The following is a 15,540-nucleotide window of genomic DNA, read 5'->3' on the forward strand; positions in this document are numbered from 1 at the left end:
CACATTCAAGAAAGCAAAAGTGGACTGCGACCTTAAAAACACTGAGGACTTCATTGACCGCCTGCTGGAAAAAACATGGGCCCAAGTCGAGGGTGTCGATTTCGATACCACCACAAAAACATTCAAAAACCTCGACAAGGACATTTTCCAAGACGTGTGTAAGAAGTGGGAGCTGTGCGGAAGAAATGCTGGTCTCCGTGATTTTAGGGGAACCAGCACTGGAAGACTCTATTGCCTGTTGTTTCAAAGATCACTTGATGAAATCACAGAAAACAGGGTTCTTCTCATCTGTGTGTAAAGCCATCTCCAATTTCTGCAGACGCAGAAATAGGGTTGGTGTTATATGTACGTAAAATGTTGTCTGTCTACTATGTTAGGGTTTTCTCCGGGTGCTCCGAGTGTTTCTCCCACATTTAGTATATGAATATAAAAAAAAAAAAAAAAACATTAGCTTAGACATAGTAGTCATCTTGAAGGAAAATGTGTTTTTTTTCCTTCAAACTTAATGTCATAAAGAGCTCCGGTCCTGCCTCATATCCACGTCTCCCCCTCGTCCACAGGCCCCCGCCCTTCGTGATGGAGGGACAGGGGCCAGTGGAGCAGGAGGTTACCTGGATATGAGGCAGGACTTAAGCTCTTAGTTTCATCCGGGTGCTCCGGTTCATAGAAACATCTAACAACTAATTCAATAAAATTGAAAAAAAAAAAAAAATCTGCTTATCTCTGTTATCATTTACTATAAGAACTGTAAACATTCAACTCAGGCTAAAGTTGTGGTGATGGCGCAGTGGATATGACACATGCCTTTGGTGTGGGAGATCTGGGTTTGATTCCCACTGCTATACACTTAACCCATAGTTGCTCCAGAGGTGTGTGACCTCTGCCATATGTAGTAATTGTAAGTCACTTTGGATAAAAGCATCAGCTAAATGTAAAAACTCTCTTTATATAATAACTTTGTCCCTAACAGCAACTTCTTTTCAACAGGGATGCTATATATACCATCCAGTACAATGTCCGCTCATTCATGAATGTCAAACACTGGCCATGGATGAAGGTGTACTACAAGATCAAGCCTCTGCTGAAGAGTGCTGAGACTGAGAAGGAGCTGGCAGCTATGAAGGAGAACTATGAAAAGATGACCACTGACTTGGCTGCTGCCCTGGCCAAGAAGAAGGAACTGGAGGAGAAGATGGTGTCCCTTCTGCAGGAGAAGAATGATCTGCAGCTGCAAGTAGCATCTGTAAGAACACACCAACAGAGAGTTCTGATTTTTCATGTTTTTCTTTTTAATGTTAATGTGCTAACATCTATTTTTGGAAAATCAACTAGGAATCAGAGAATCTGAATGATGCTGAAGAGAGATGCGAGGGACTTATCAAGAGTAAGATTCAGCTCGAGGCCAAACTCAAAGAGACAACCGAGAGACTGGAGGATGAAGAGGAAATCAATGCTGAGCTCACTGCCAAGAAGAGAAAGCTGGAGGATGAATGCTCTGAGCTCAAGAAGGATATTGATGACTTGGAGCTTACCTTGGCCAAAGTGGAAAAAGAGAAACATGCCACAGAGAACAAGGTTGGTAAATAATAATCTGTCCAGCAGATCAAGTAAGATTATAATGATGACCGTTTAAAGACAAGATTGTTCTTGCACACTTAGGTTAAGAACCTGACTGAGGAGATGGCCTCTCAAGATGAGAGCATTGCTAAGCTAACCAAGGAAAAGAAAGCCCTTCAGGAGGCTCATCAGCAGACTCTTGATGACCTGCAGGCAGAGGAAGACAAAGTCAACACTCTGACCAAGGCCAAGACCAAGCTTGAGCAGCAAGTGGATGATGTAAGTTTACAAAGTCTCTTGGATTGGCAAAGCAAGAGCATTCTTCTTGAATGTGATGGTTAAAAACTCATCTTATTTCTTAGCTTGAGGGTTCTCTGGAGCAAGAGAAGAAGCTCCGTATGGACCTTGAGAGAGCCAAGAGAAAGCTCGAGGGTGATCTGAAACTGGCCCAGGAATCCATAATGGATCTTGAGAATGACAAGCAGCAGTCTGACGAGAAGATCAAAAAGTAACGTCATTTTTGAATTTGTACAATCATTCTTTTAAAAATTTTGGTCAATTGCATGAACTCTATGTACTTTATCTATAATTCTCACAGGAAGGACTTTGAAATCAGTCAGCTCCTTAGCAAGATTGAAGATGAGCAGTCACTGGGTGCTCAGCTTCAGAAGAAGATCAAGGAGCTCCAGGTCACATATCGCATTACACGAAACATTTCTGCATCGTGTTCTCAATTTTGTGTAGTAAAAGTAAAAGTTTACTGAAAGACATCACATCTATATTCAACAGGCTCGTATTGAGGAACTGGAGGAGGAGATTGAGGCTGAGCGTGCTGCTCGTGCCAAGGTTGAGAAGCAGAGAGCTGACCTCTCCAGGGAACTTGAGGAGATCAGTGAGAGGCTGGAGGAGGCCGGCGGTGCCACTGCTGCTCAGATTGAGATGAACAAGAAGCGTGAAGCTGAGTTCCAGAAGCTCCGTCGTGATCTTGAGGAGTCCACTCTGCAGCATGAAGCCACCGCTGCTGCTCTTCGCAAGAAGCAGGCCGACAGCGTTGCTGAGCTGGGAGAGCAGATCGACAACCTCCAGCGTGTAAAGCAGAAGCTTGAGAAGGAAAAGAGTGAAGTGAGTGAGGTGGCTCAGTGGAGAACTAAGTATGAAACTGATGCTATCCAGCGCACTGAGGAGCTTGAGGAATCCAAGTGAGTAACATTCAAACCATTCAATGGCCAGATCAGAAGTGTAGCATTTTAGCATAACTCAAATACAGTACTTGCATTTAAACACATGTTCTAAACAGATTTTTCAATTGTTTGTATTTAGTATCTTATTACGAAAATAACATTTTAGATCAATGCAGTGCTTTCTTATATTCATCTAGGTTCTGAGACTATGTAATGATTTGTATTTCATTCATGAAAAAATATCTGGAAAAAAGTTTCAGTGGAAAACAAATCTCGTCCTTTTCAAACAGGAAAAAGCTGGCTCAGCGTCTTCAGGAGGCTGAGGAGCAGATTGAGGCAGTGAACTCCAAGTGTGCTTCTCTTGAGAAAACCAAACAGAGGCTCCAGAGTGAGGTGGAGGACCTCATGATTGATGTGGAGAGGGCCAATGGGCTGGCTGCCAACCTGGACAAGAAGCAGAGGAACTTTGACAAGGTAGCATTGTTTACTTTGTGTGGACAAGCCATACAAACAGTTAAATATATATATTTATTTTCCCCATATTGCTACATAACCAACTGAACTGTATTAATTATGTTATTCAGGTGTTGGCAGAGTGGAAGCAGAAGTTCGAGGAGGGTCAGGCCGAGCTCGAGGGAGCACAGAAGGAGGCTCGTTCTCTCAGCACTGAGCTGTTCAAGATGAAGAACTCTTATGAAGAATCTCTGGATCAGCTGGAGACCATGAAGCGGGAAAACAAGAACCTGCAACGTAAGTTCTACATTATATAACAGCTACATTGTATTCAACATTTCTTACAAAGCTTCTTACATTGTATTCAATTGTGTTAGAATAAAGGGTTTTTATTTTACATTGTAAGGCTTAACAATATAAAACACATGTATCTCTCTGTAGAGGAGATCTCAGATCTGACTGAACAGATTGGTGAGACTGGCAAGAGCATCCATGAGCTGGAGAAGTCCAAGAAGCAGGTGGAGACCGAGAAGGCTGAGATCCAGACGGCTCTTGAAGAGGCTGAGGTACTTTTTTTCTTGAGGACATCTTCTGAAAAAAAATCTTAATGGTTTAAAGGCAAAGATGAATATTTAATTCTTTGATATCATTAGGGAACTCTGGAACACGAAGAGTCTAAGATCCTGCGTGTCCAGCTGGAGCTCAACCAGATTAAGGGTGAGGTGGACAGGAAGCTGGCAGAGAAAGATGAGGAGATGGAGCAGATCAAGAGGAACAGCCAGAGGGTGATTGACTCCATGCAGAGCACTCTGGATTCTGAGGTCAGGAGCAGAAACGATGCCCTGAGAATCAAGAAGAAGATGGAGGGAGACCTGAATGAGATGGAGATTCAGCTGAGCCACGCCAATCGCCAGGCTGCTGAGTCCCAGAAGCAGCTGAGGAATGTGCAGGCGCACGCTGAAGGTATTGTTAGACAAAGAGTTGTTGCACGGACTATGGTCAGTACATACAATGCAGTACATTTTGGCATTCATGTGAATATTTTCCTGATGTTATATCACTAGGATGCACAACTGCACCTTGATGATGCTGTCAGAGCACAGGAAGACTTCAAGGAACAAGCTGCTATGGTGGATCGCAGGAACGGTCTGATGGTAGCTGAAATTGAGGAACTTAGAGCTGCTCTGGAACAGACAGAGAGAAGTCGCAAAATTGCTGAGCAGGAGCTGGTGGACGCCAGTGAGCGTGTTGGACTTCTGCACTCTCAGGTGAACAAGCCCAATCATTTCTTCAATAATCAAAAAAATCGAATGAAAATTAAATAACGTGAAAATCAGGCATGTAATGACTAAAGTGCCTTTTTTTGGGGGGCTTTTAGAACACAAGCCTTCTGAACTCCAAGAAGAAGCTTGAGTCTGACCTGGTCCAGGTCCAGAGTGAAGTGGATGACACTGTTCAGGAAGCAAGAAATGCAGAGGAGAAGGCCAAGAAGGCCATCACTGATGTAGGATTACATTTCATTTGTTCTTCCTTTCACTCCAATATGTTCAAGATATTTCTCATTAACATTGTATGCTGTCTCTTCTAGGCTGCTATGATGGCTGAGGAGCTGAAGAAGGAGCAGGATACCAGCGCTCACCTGGAGAGGATGAAGAAGAACCTGGAGGTCGCTGTTAAGGACCTGCAGCACCGCCTGGATGAGGCTGAGAACCTGGCCATGAAGGGTGGCAAGAAGCAGCTCCAGAAACTTGAGTCCAGGGTATGAATGTCACGTTAAGAATTTGCACAACTGAAGCAAGATTTTTGGAAAAGAAAGACGGATACTTATTGTCTTGTTTTTGAAGGTGCGTGAACTGGAGGCAGAGGTTGAGGCTGAGCAGAGACGCGGAGCAGATGCCATTAAGGGTGTCCGCAAATATGAGAGGAGGGTGAAGGAGCTGACCTATCAGGTACAGTCACTTTGATAGCTACCATGTACAGTACAACAATGATCTAATATATTTACCATTAAAAATACACATGCAAATCTATATTGCCTATTACAGACTGAGGAGGACAAGAAAAACGTTGGCAGGCTGCAGGATCTGGTTGACAAATTGCAGCTGAAGGTCAAGGCCTACAAGAGGCAGGCTGAGGAGGCGGTAAGGACAAAACATACATTTTCAACACTGAAAGTTTGACAATATATTGTAGTTATTTTAATGTACAGTAGTACTATGGATCTTTTTGCACATTTTTTTTTCCTGTCTTGTATTTCAGGAGGAGCAGGCCAACACTCATCTGTCCAAGTGCAGGAAGGTTCAGCATGAGCTGGAGGAGGCTGAGGAGCGCGCTGACATCGCAGAGTCCCAGGTCAACAAGCTGAGGGCAAAGAGCCGTGACTCTGGCAAGGTAAATACATACGTCAGTTTAGTGAAAAATAACCAACAAAGCAATTATTCTTTGATGTTTATCTGTCGATATGTTAGAGCAGATTCTTTACAGTATTATGTTCACCTGATAAACCATTAGGTTTAAATACTTTAAAATTAACAGATCACAATTATTGTTCCCTTATCGCTTACTCAAACTCACACAAACCATTTCTGTGTTTTTTACAGGGAAAAGAAGCAGCAGAGTAAAGCACACGAGAGTTTCACCATGTTGAATCATATAATATGAAATAATTCATGCCGAAATAATAAAGATTAAACTGTTATTAAATTATGTCTGTAATACTTGAATCTCTTTGCTTCTCTCAAAGGTAGTTGTGAGATTTGAATAACACTTTTTTGGGGACATGAAAAACGTTAAAACATCCTCAACATTTGAGATGATTTTTTGATTTGATTTGATTTATTTTGGATTTGACAGACAACATAATCCAAAAGGATAACATGTTAAAGTGTGAACACTTATTTCCAACATCGTCCTTGGTGTTAGAACATTTAATACATGACAAAGAGCTATTGCAGGACAAAGACAATAACATTTAACACAAATCATCCAAGGTTCAGGAGCATTCTAAAATCAGAAAATCACAGATCACATAAAATAATCAGTCTACTCTCATTAAAAAGATTGATTACTCTATTCCATAAAAATGCCTTAACCTGATGTTTAAAAGCCCCTCTGGTATTTACAATTTTGAGGGAAAGCGGCAGATTATTCCACAATGTTATACCTGTATAGAAAAAAGCACTTCTAGCTGCATTGTTGACTCTGGGCACTTTACAAGAACGGACACTGGCCCTAGTATTGTGGTTATGCTGTGTATGAACCATTTTTATATGAGAGTGTAAATATTTGGGAGCAGAGCCATTTATGACATACATACTATATGATTCAACTTTAACTGCTCCACCCTAACATGGACTGGCAGCAGTCCTACCCTTTTAAAAGCATCTCTACCAATATGAGTCTGGGGGGGTGCATTTAACAGGTCTCTACGGTGGCCCTGAAGTGCAAATCACAACAGCAAATAGATAAACGCAACAGCAAATCATAAAACACAACGGCAAATAGGAAAACACGACGGCAAATAGGAAAACACGATAACCTTAAGATAACCTTATTTTGCATCACTTGCAGTCCGTTTTTAAGTTTAACTGATAATCCACAGTACCAGGCAGAACATGCATAATCAAAATGACATTGAATCAGTGATACAACCAGTAATTTCTTGATAGAAAAATCTAGATGCCTTGTCCTGCGATACAGGAATTTCAGTTTACCGGCACACTTGGATAATATTTTGTCACAATAGATTTACAGGTTAATGACGGCTCTAATGTTAACCCCAGGTATTTGACACTTTTCTGAGACACTATTTCAGTGCCATTACATGTGACCTTAAGTGGATTTGTTCTAGACAACTTCCTTTTTGTTCCAAATAAAATGGACTCAGTTTTACCCAGATGTATTGGAAGCCTGTTATCTATGAGCCACTTGCTAACACTATCTAATTCATTACCTAGAGTCTTCTCAATCTCACTGATATCACTCCCAGAGTAGTGCTGGGACGGTTACCGCATTATCACGGTTAGCGACGCCTACCGCGGGTCTGAGCTCGTCACCGTCATCACTGCAAAAAAACATTGTCACGTTGTGACTAATGACATGGATTCATTGATTCTAATGACATGGATTGTGTCTGATGACATTGTGTCTTACATGGATTCAAGGTTTTCTAAACAACACTTATCAAAAGATGGAGCAAATCTGACCTATTCCATGACACATAATAACATTCCAATAACATTACATTGACTATTAGGCCCATGCGAGAGTAGCCTACCTGTGTAATGTCTTGTATCAGAGAAATGTCTTTGCCTTTCCTACCGTTCTCAGCTGAGGTAGACACATTAACGTTACCGCTGCAGTGTTTACCATTGCACATTAGCCTAGCAGCTAACGGAGTTTCCTTGTTTATCGCTTTACCCCATTAAAATGGCACGGTTGAATTTTAGCCTGCATGCACGTTTTGTAGCCTAAAACAGAGTGGCTTATATTGGTAGAGAGAGCAACAAGTTAGCGGACTGCCGAGTCGCCCTTTCTGCTCAGCTGCTAGAGGGGCTGCACTCGGGCTGCAACATGTTGTAAGGGTTAAGCCAATTACTTTACCAGCAGTATTGACAATAGATAAAGCCACCGTGTCTTGGGAAGCTCTAGCTTGTTGTTTTATTGTTCACTTTTAACTCACTTTACATCAACTTTGCTATCTCTTTTTCCTCTCTCTTTTCCTCACAGCGGCACTCATACGCTACTCTCCGTTACCGCTCACTCTCCTTGCGTGACCACACAGGCACTGACATCACTCACTTAAGGCACCCTGCCATTCTCGCTCTAATTTAGGCTACTCTCGTAAGGGGGTTGCGGTATACCGCTTTACTGCGGGAATTTCTTGCTTTTCAACCGCGGTAAGAAAAAATCCATACCGCCCCAGCCCTATCCCAGAGACCAGTAATGCAGAGTCATCAGCATCTGGCATGTCATTAATATAAACTAAAAATAAAATGGGGGCCAAGGATTGAACCTTGGGGCACCCCACAAGTAATATCCAGTGGATCTGATATGTTCCCCTCAACATCACAAACTTGAGTTCTTCCAGTGAGGTAAGAGGTGAACCATTTCACAGCAGTATTTCTGACGCCTATACTTTGTAGCTTTGACAGTAGTATTGCATGATTTACAGTATCAAAGGTGAAGGTGAACAACATGGGCAGTTAAGAAAACAAGGAGAAAAAAACCAAATGTGTTTTCCTAATCTGGAAAACAGGCACAATGGAATTGTGCCGAAAAGGGCAAAAATTGCAAGAATTATACCAGTATTTAAATCTGGGGATAAAAATGATATGAGCAATTATCGTCCTATATAAATCTTGCCTACAATCTCTAAGGTCTTAGAGAAAGTAGTGTACAATAGGTTAAATGGCTACCTTGATAAGCTAAATATTATTGCTTCATCCCAGTATGGTTTTAGGAAAAGAAGTACTACATGCATGGCTGTACTAGATCTGATTGAAAAGATCAATGATGCCATTGATAAAGGCGACTGTGGTATAAGTTTTTTTTTTAGATTTATCCAAGGCATTTGATAATATTGATTTTGACATATTGAATATATTACAGCACTTAGCTGGTTCACAAGTTATTTATTTGGCAGACAGCAATATGTAAATATGAATGAACAAATTTCCATAAGCAAACTCATCAAATTTGGAGTCCCCCAGGTATCCATTTTGGGCCGTCTTCTCTTTATATTATATATTAATGACTGTGAAAATTCCACCATGGTTTTATACAAAGTTTTATTTGCTGACGACACTAATTTATTTATGTCACATAAGAGTCCAGTTGGACTGCAAGAAATAATAAATAGAGAGTTAAGAAATGTAGAAATTTGGTTTTGGTGTAACATCAATAAGATGAACTATATTGTGTTTCATTCCAACAAAAATCTAATGGAAAACAAGCATGTTTGTCTTAAAATAAATGAACAAATTATTGAAAGAGTAAACACCACTAAATTCCTCGAAGTCTATATTGATAAATGTTTCAATTTCAAATGCCATATTGATCATCTAACAAAAAAATATCTAAATATGTTGGACTATTTTTTTTATTATTTTACTCCCACACTCAGCACTTCTCACCTTATATAAAACCTTGTTTGAACCCTATTTAAACTACTGTAATGTCATATGGTGTAACACTTTTCCCAGCCACTTGAAAAAACTACAGATTTTATAGAAAAAAAATCATACGGGCATTAACGTGGTCTGGGCCCAATACCCCCTCTCGTCCTCTATTTTGTCGCCTTGAGGCTTACCGAATATAATGTCTTTCATAATGCCTGCATGATATTCCAGGTCATTCATAGGTTAAACTACTGATTGTGTGAGCTTATTCCAATCAGTCATCCCCTGCACACTCATGACACAAGGATAAAACACCTAATCACTGGCAAAAAACGACAGCTAAAGTGTACGAGCCCGAGTGTAGTTTGTAGGGGACTGCAGATTTGGAACGAGCTTGAGGAAAACTTGAAAGTGTCGCATTCCGTCTCCATCTTCAAGAAAAGTCTCAAGGAAAAATTGCTCATAACATATGATTGTTGATTATTCCGTAAGTGCTATTGTTTGTGCTGGGATCGTCTGTCTGTTTGTAGTATTTGTCTATGTTGAGTCTACTGTGACTGGATTTGTTGATTTTGTTAAGTGCCTGTATTCTGTTGTATTCTGTATTTGTCAATTTTGTGACTATGGTAAATTTTGTTTAGTTTAATTAAGTTTTTGGTTTGTATATTATTCGGTTGTTTGTTTATTGTTATTGGGCCCTCTCCGAAAAGCTTTTAGTAGCTTATTTGGGGTTCCCCATTTCACGCGGCTTACATATGATCATTGTACCTTCTGAAATTATGTTTAATGATACATTGATGATGTGTGAAATAAATGTGTAAACAAAAACATGTAAACAAACAAAGACACTTGCGTTGGGCTTTGCGCTGCGCCGGATGCAAGATAGGGCCCTGAATCTTTAACTGCAGAATATTAGGTGTTCCAGTGTTGGAATCAATTCCACTGAAATACTGCCACATTTTAACTTTACACCATTTAGTTTCAGCATTTAACCATATTTAAACAAGTACTGGCTAATGTTACCTGCTGTGAATTGTAATGTTAACTAGCGTTACATGCAGTGATGCTTCTGATGCCTCTGATGTCCGTTTTCGAGCACCAGAGAGCAGCGCAGGTATTTCAGCGGCACCAAAATGATGCACCGAAATCCACGTTGCTATTCGACACAGTAGATACATATCTGCACCGGGTTTCGGTACCCACCCCAGAGCGCCTCCGCTCTGTTGGCTCTGATCCAAAAGCAACACGGAGGTCGCTCTTGGGAGTTGTGAAGCTGCTGTGTAGGTCTCGCCTAGGCAGTGTGGAGGTACTGCCGGGACTGGAGCCAACGTATACTCGGCAGAACTGGCTGATGATTGCATGTCGATTGGCTTATGCCTATACCACCAGTATAGACTGTATCATTATCAGACATGTATAAAGTACTAGAGACCCAGACTTGAGTAAACGTACAAGTGCTCTTTAAGCACCACACTAAAGTGGAAGTACTAAAGTATTGGTTACACTTTACTTGAAGTTTTCTACATAAGAGTGACATGACACTGTCATGAAAGTGTCATAAAACAATTGGCAAAAGAGCTTTTAAGTTTAAGGCTCCAGCAGATTGGAATAATCTATCTGTGGAAATAAGATCAATTTCTTTACTTGGTTTGTTTAAACATGCCCTGTCTGCTCACTTTAAGATAAACGGCCTCTGTTATTAAACATGCATGCTATTTTTATATCTACTGTCCATACCTAATGTTTATATTTGACTGTAGTTAGAAATTCACTCATACTCTACTGTTTACTTATTTACTTACTATTGGCCATATTGGCCTTTTGGTGGTTGTAATGTATTGATGAACATATGCAGGTGGTGTTGTTGTTAGTTTTTGTTTTGTTTAGTATTTTTCACTTCTCTGTTGTTATGTAATTATTGTGTTATATGTTGGGACCCCCTCGAAAACGAGATGATACATCTCAAGGGGTTTATCCTAATAAACAAATTTGAAGCAAACAAAACATAAACAAGTCATAAACGTTTATGACATAACGCTTCTTTTAGTAAGTGTCATTCGGTTTTGTCATGACAAGTTAGGGTTAGGGTTCATGTGTCATGAAAGTGTCATGTGTTCATGACAGTGTCATGTCACTCTTATGTAGAAAACTTCAAGTAAAGTATTCAACATGTTTTGTATTGCAAGTAGTTTATTTTAAAATGTACTACTCAAGTACTGAAAGTAAAAGTACAAGTATTGTGTTATGTAGTTATTAAAGAAAGCAGTCAAAAGTTTGAATGTTATATTGTTTATATTATTTCAAATGTTTAGCCTAAAGGACACTCACAATTCCTTTGGCTGTAGCAGCAGTACACGGACAGGAATGTACAAGAGCAGTATGATAGCCAGCTAGTAACGTTAACGTAAGTGAACACCGCAGCATGTCATGAACCGCGGGTAGCTAGTTAGCTAGCGCTTACTGATAGCTCAAGCTGGTGTGCCATTTGTGTATTATATTTGTAACTTACCTTGATATGTTTCTTCAAATTTGACTGTGAATTTTTGAAGTCCGTTATTTCTTTCGGGAGGCAGAGTAGGCACTTCATTCTATATGAATTGTCTTTCACTCCGACAAATGAAAACATGGACTCTGAGTAGAGCCAGGGGTGGTCTCCTTCTTCACCGAGTCACTGCCACAATCACTCGAAGTTGAAGATGTTGAAGGTGGTGTTTCTGGTTCTTCCATCTCGAAACAAACTAGCAAAGCTCAAGTGTTCTCAATGCAGGCAGGCAGCAGAGCGAAAGGCAGAACGGGAGCACGCGCGATCTTCTTATAAGACAGCTTGATCACTTGATTTGCTCAATGATGAGCCAGCTTCATCAAACCTGGTGACAGAGCCATCTACCGCTCTGGCAGTGATAATGTTGGTTTGGAATGAATCATAAAATTTTTATAATTGCAACGAGTAACGATGCAGCACATAAAAAAATGTATTGGAGTAAAAGTATTAAACTCATCGAAAATATGTACTGAAGTAAAAGTGAAAGTAGGAGAAAAAAAAGAATACTCCAGTAGAGTACAGATACAGCCTTTTAGTACTTAAGTACAGTAGTGAAGTAGTTCTACTTCGTTACTATACATCTCTGATCATTATACATTTGTATCTCAATGCTCGCCTTTGGTACGTTTAATAGTAGAACGTGATCACACATTCCATCATACAAAACTCCACATTGCGGAACATTAACCAGGCATATATATGGCATAACGTTATTTATTATTCCCCATAAGGCTACTTTTAGTGAGTAACGTAAACAGTTTGTGGCATAAGCTAAAAACTGTCTGTGGGAATAAACCACTACGGTAGCGAGGCTAACAATAGCCATGTTAGCTCTAATACTTTGGGAACATCTACAAGGAGTGTGGCCAGGTTAGCTCAGTTGGTAGAGCAAGCGCACATATGTAGAGGTTTACTCCTCGACGCAGTGGCCACGGGTTAGACTCTGACCTGCGGCCCTTTGCTGCATGTCATTCCCCCTCTCTCTCCCCTTTCATATCTTGACAATCATAACTTAACAGTTTGTGACTGACCGTTGCCTAACGTTACCACGTTCACATGATCTTAAACGTTGTGCCAGTGGAACACAACCGGCACAGGTCGATGTAGTGAGCGGCCAGTGCCGCCAGGGGATCGGTTTATGCCCCAACGTTGGATAAGGCACACTAGAAGATACCTCCCTCGCTGCCCCCCCATACCAACACTGTGCTAACCCAGTAGTGTTTTGCCAAATAAATATTTTCTGCATCAACATTGGTGTTTACAGTGTACTTTTCAACCCCTCTCAGCAGATTACTTTCACTCTAGAATATTGTATTGAAGTGTAGATATGAGCCTATGAAAGAGCTTTAGATTTACTACAGCAGTGTCATGGTATATCCAAAAATGTACTATTATGAAGAGAGTGTTTAGTAAGAGGTCTGCAGTCATTGCAGTTGGGTATAATAAAGCTAAGATATGAGCCTACATTCATACATGCATCATTCATTCTCTGGAAAACACTTTGTTTAATGCATATGTGCAATTAATTCCTCCAAAACTGGAGCTTACACATTTGGAAATGGCTAGTTATTCTGTGTAAAGGCCATATACCTACCTATATACCTATATGTGAACTCCAATGAAAATGAACATATTTGTGTAATAACAACCAAGTGTAAATTGTAATTTCCCCATTGGGGATCAATAAAGAGTATACATTATAATTGTTTTTCATAAAAAATACAAATATATCCTACAAATACCTGTATGGAGCTGTATAATCAAATTGGTATTTGGTTTTCGCAGCTCACAACAGTAGGCTACAGTTCTTCTCAGTTGCTTTGGCGCATTTCTCAGATCAGAGATGACAATAATGTGTAACTTTGTCACATAGGGAATAGTGCTCCCTTTCATGTGCATTGTTCATTAGACTATATTTATAGAGTGAACTGTTAAATATGGACAACAACACAAAGCAGTTTCACTATCTTGGTATAAACAATGGCGTAAGGACTTGTCAGTTTGATTCATTGGTATAAATACTTGCTTTGGACACAAACAAAAGATTTCCAGCAAGATACACGATTTTCCAGGTCAGTCACTATGCGGTGCAGTTTACACCAATTGTTTTAAGAAATGCACTCACTGTTGTGCAAATGCAATTATGATTTGACAAATGCACCAAAGTAACTGAGAAAAAATGTAACATAGGATTGTATTTCAGTGGAGACATATATGTTGATTTCACATAGCTAAAACAAACCTGAATGATTTAAATTAAGAGGCTACAATAATCTACACAGCTGGCATGCCGATTATGGTGAAATATGCTTCCACAGTATAGTTTTGCGTCCAAGGTCTCTGTACGACCTCGAACTTGTGTCGTAGCCTATACAGCTCTGGGAGATCGTTGACGGCCAAAATCAACCTCTCGTCCATGTTCCGTTTGTGGATCCACGTGTATTCTGTGTTTTTGTTGTTGTTTTTTTTTCCAGACACTTGAATGCACGTCACAGCGCACCGCGGGCGCTCTTGCGCGTGCCGCGGTCAAAGTTGAACCACGTTGAACTTTGACCACAGCACGCGCAAGAGCGGCCAGCCGCAAAATGCCACTTGCGCTGCGCTTTGCTCACCGCAGCGGCAGACCAGTTCTTGCGCGCGCAAGCCATTGACAATAATGGGTTTCATAGCGCAGCGCTGCCGTTTGCGCGTACAATGTGAAACGGCCCTTAACTCTTCATAGAGCTGCAGAGGGAAGTGGAGGTGTGTCTGAGAAGAGGGACGGAGAGGCAGATACTTACTCAAACTATGCAGCAGTACGTAGGCCTATGTAAAAAAGAAAAAGAAAAAGAAAACAGTAACACTACCTGAATGTGTTGAAACTTGAGTGGGACCATCATGTCTCTTCATGTCCTTCAGCGGTCCCAGTTGTGTCTCCTGCAGTTCGAGACAAACGCTTTCAATCTAGAAAGGTTATCAGATTTAAGTTTGTAAGCCTTGTTTGCTCTTTTAATTAAAGTGACTATGTGTAACTTTTAAATGTTTCTGAAACTGTGTAATGTTCCATCTGATGATCATAAATGACCTGTAACAGCAAACGGGACTAACAGTGAAAAGAGTTTTATATAGTTTTTATTAATGCCTTTGTCCAGGTCTGATTTTTCCCACGAAGTCACAGAATGATTCATGGCAGGTAGACGGCGCTACAGTAACACGTGGTTGTAGTCAGTTGCCGACATTAAATTACGCCCCCATTCCATTTAGCGTGGACGTTTTATTCCTTTCAGTCCGTGATTGTGGGCCTACTATTTTCTTTTCCCTTGTCCCCGTGTACCTGTGTAAAGCGTCCATTGGTTTCATAAAATGAGCTATATTAATATAAACTCCTAATGCTTTGGCTCGTGACACAGAGACAGCGATAGCCGGTTTAGCTCACGAGACATCCAAAGTAGGCTAAGTTACTGTAGCAACACTTGAAATACATCTGAATTATTGAATGAAGAATTATCTGTCTGAGCAAAACATTCATCGCAACTATATGACCTCCCCGTAACGCTAACTACTAGACCTTTACGACAGCAAGTGTGTTAAAAACACTACCGCTTTTGTCCAAATGGGCCGCTGAAATCAACACAAACTGAAAGTTACATATAATAATAATAATAATAATAATAATAATAACTTTTATTTATATAGCGCCTTTTCATGA

General features: G+C 40.5%; 1 protein-coding gene across 1 annotated transcript; it reads left to right on the forward strand.

Annotated features, from left to right (window-relative positions):
• Positions 1 to 576: 576 nt before the first annotated feature.
• Positions 577 to 5,883, forward strand: LOC144533856 (uncharacterized). Its single transcript, XM_078275423.1, has 18 exons — positions 577 to 606; positions 971 to 1,243; positions 1,333 to 1,575; positions 1,660 to 1,836; positions 1,920 to 2,065; positions 2,156 to 2,246; positions 2,347 to 2,756; positions 3,029 to 3,212; positions 3,323 to 3,488; positions 3,633 to 3,757; positions 3,845 to 4,159; positions 4,256 to 4,459; positions 4,570 to 4,695; positions 4,780 to 4,950; positions 5,036 to 5,140; positions 5,237 to 5,332; positions 5,451 to 5,582; positions 5,792 to 5,883. The coding sequence occupies exons 1-18, from the start codon at positions 577 to 579 to the stop codon at positions 5,810 to 5,812; spliced, it is 3,015 nt and encodes a 1,004-aa protein (XP_078131549.1). The 3' UTR covers positions 5,813 to 5,883.
• The last annotated feature ends 9,657 nt before the right edge of the window (positions 5,884 to 15,540 follow it).

Source organism: Sander vitreus, chromosome 18 (assembly GCF_031162955.1).
Source record: "Sander vitreus isolate 19-12246 chromosome 18, sanVit1, whole genome shotgun sequence".
Classification (NCBI taxonomy): Eukaryota; Metazoa; Chordata; class Actinopteri; order Perciformes; family Percidae; genus Sander; species Sander vitreus.

Bases quoted from the DNA above. Each gene is read 5' to 3' on its own strand.
- LOC144533856 (XM_078275423.1), top strand. From the start codon at position 577: ATGGAGGGACAGGGGCCAGTGGAGCAGGAG. The intron at 1,244-1,332 runs GTAAGAACACAC...AAAATCAACTAG, and splicing joins TGCAGCTGCAAGTAGCATCT to GAATCAGAGAATCTGAATGA. The intron at 4,460-4,569 runs GTGAACAAGCCC...GGGGGCTTTTAG, and splicing joins TTGGACTTCTGCACTCTCAG to AACACAAGCCTTCTGAACTC.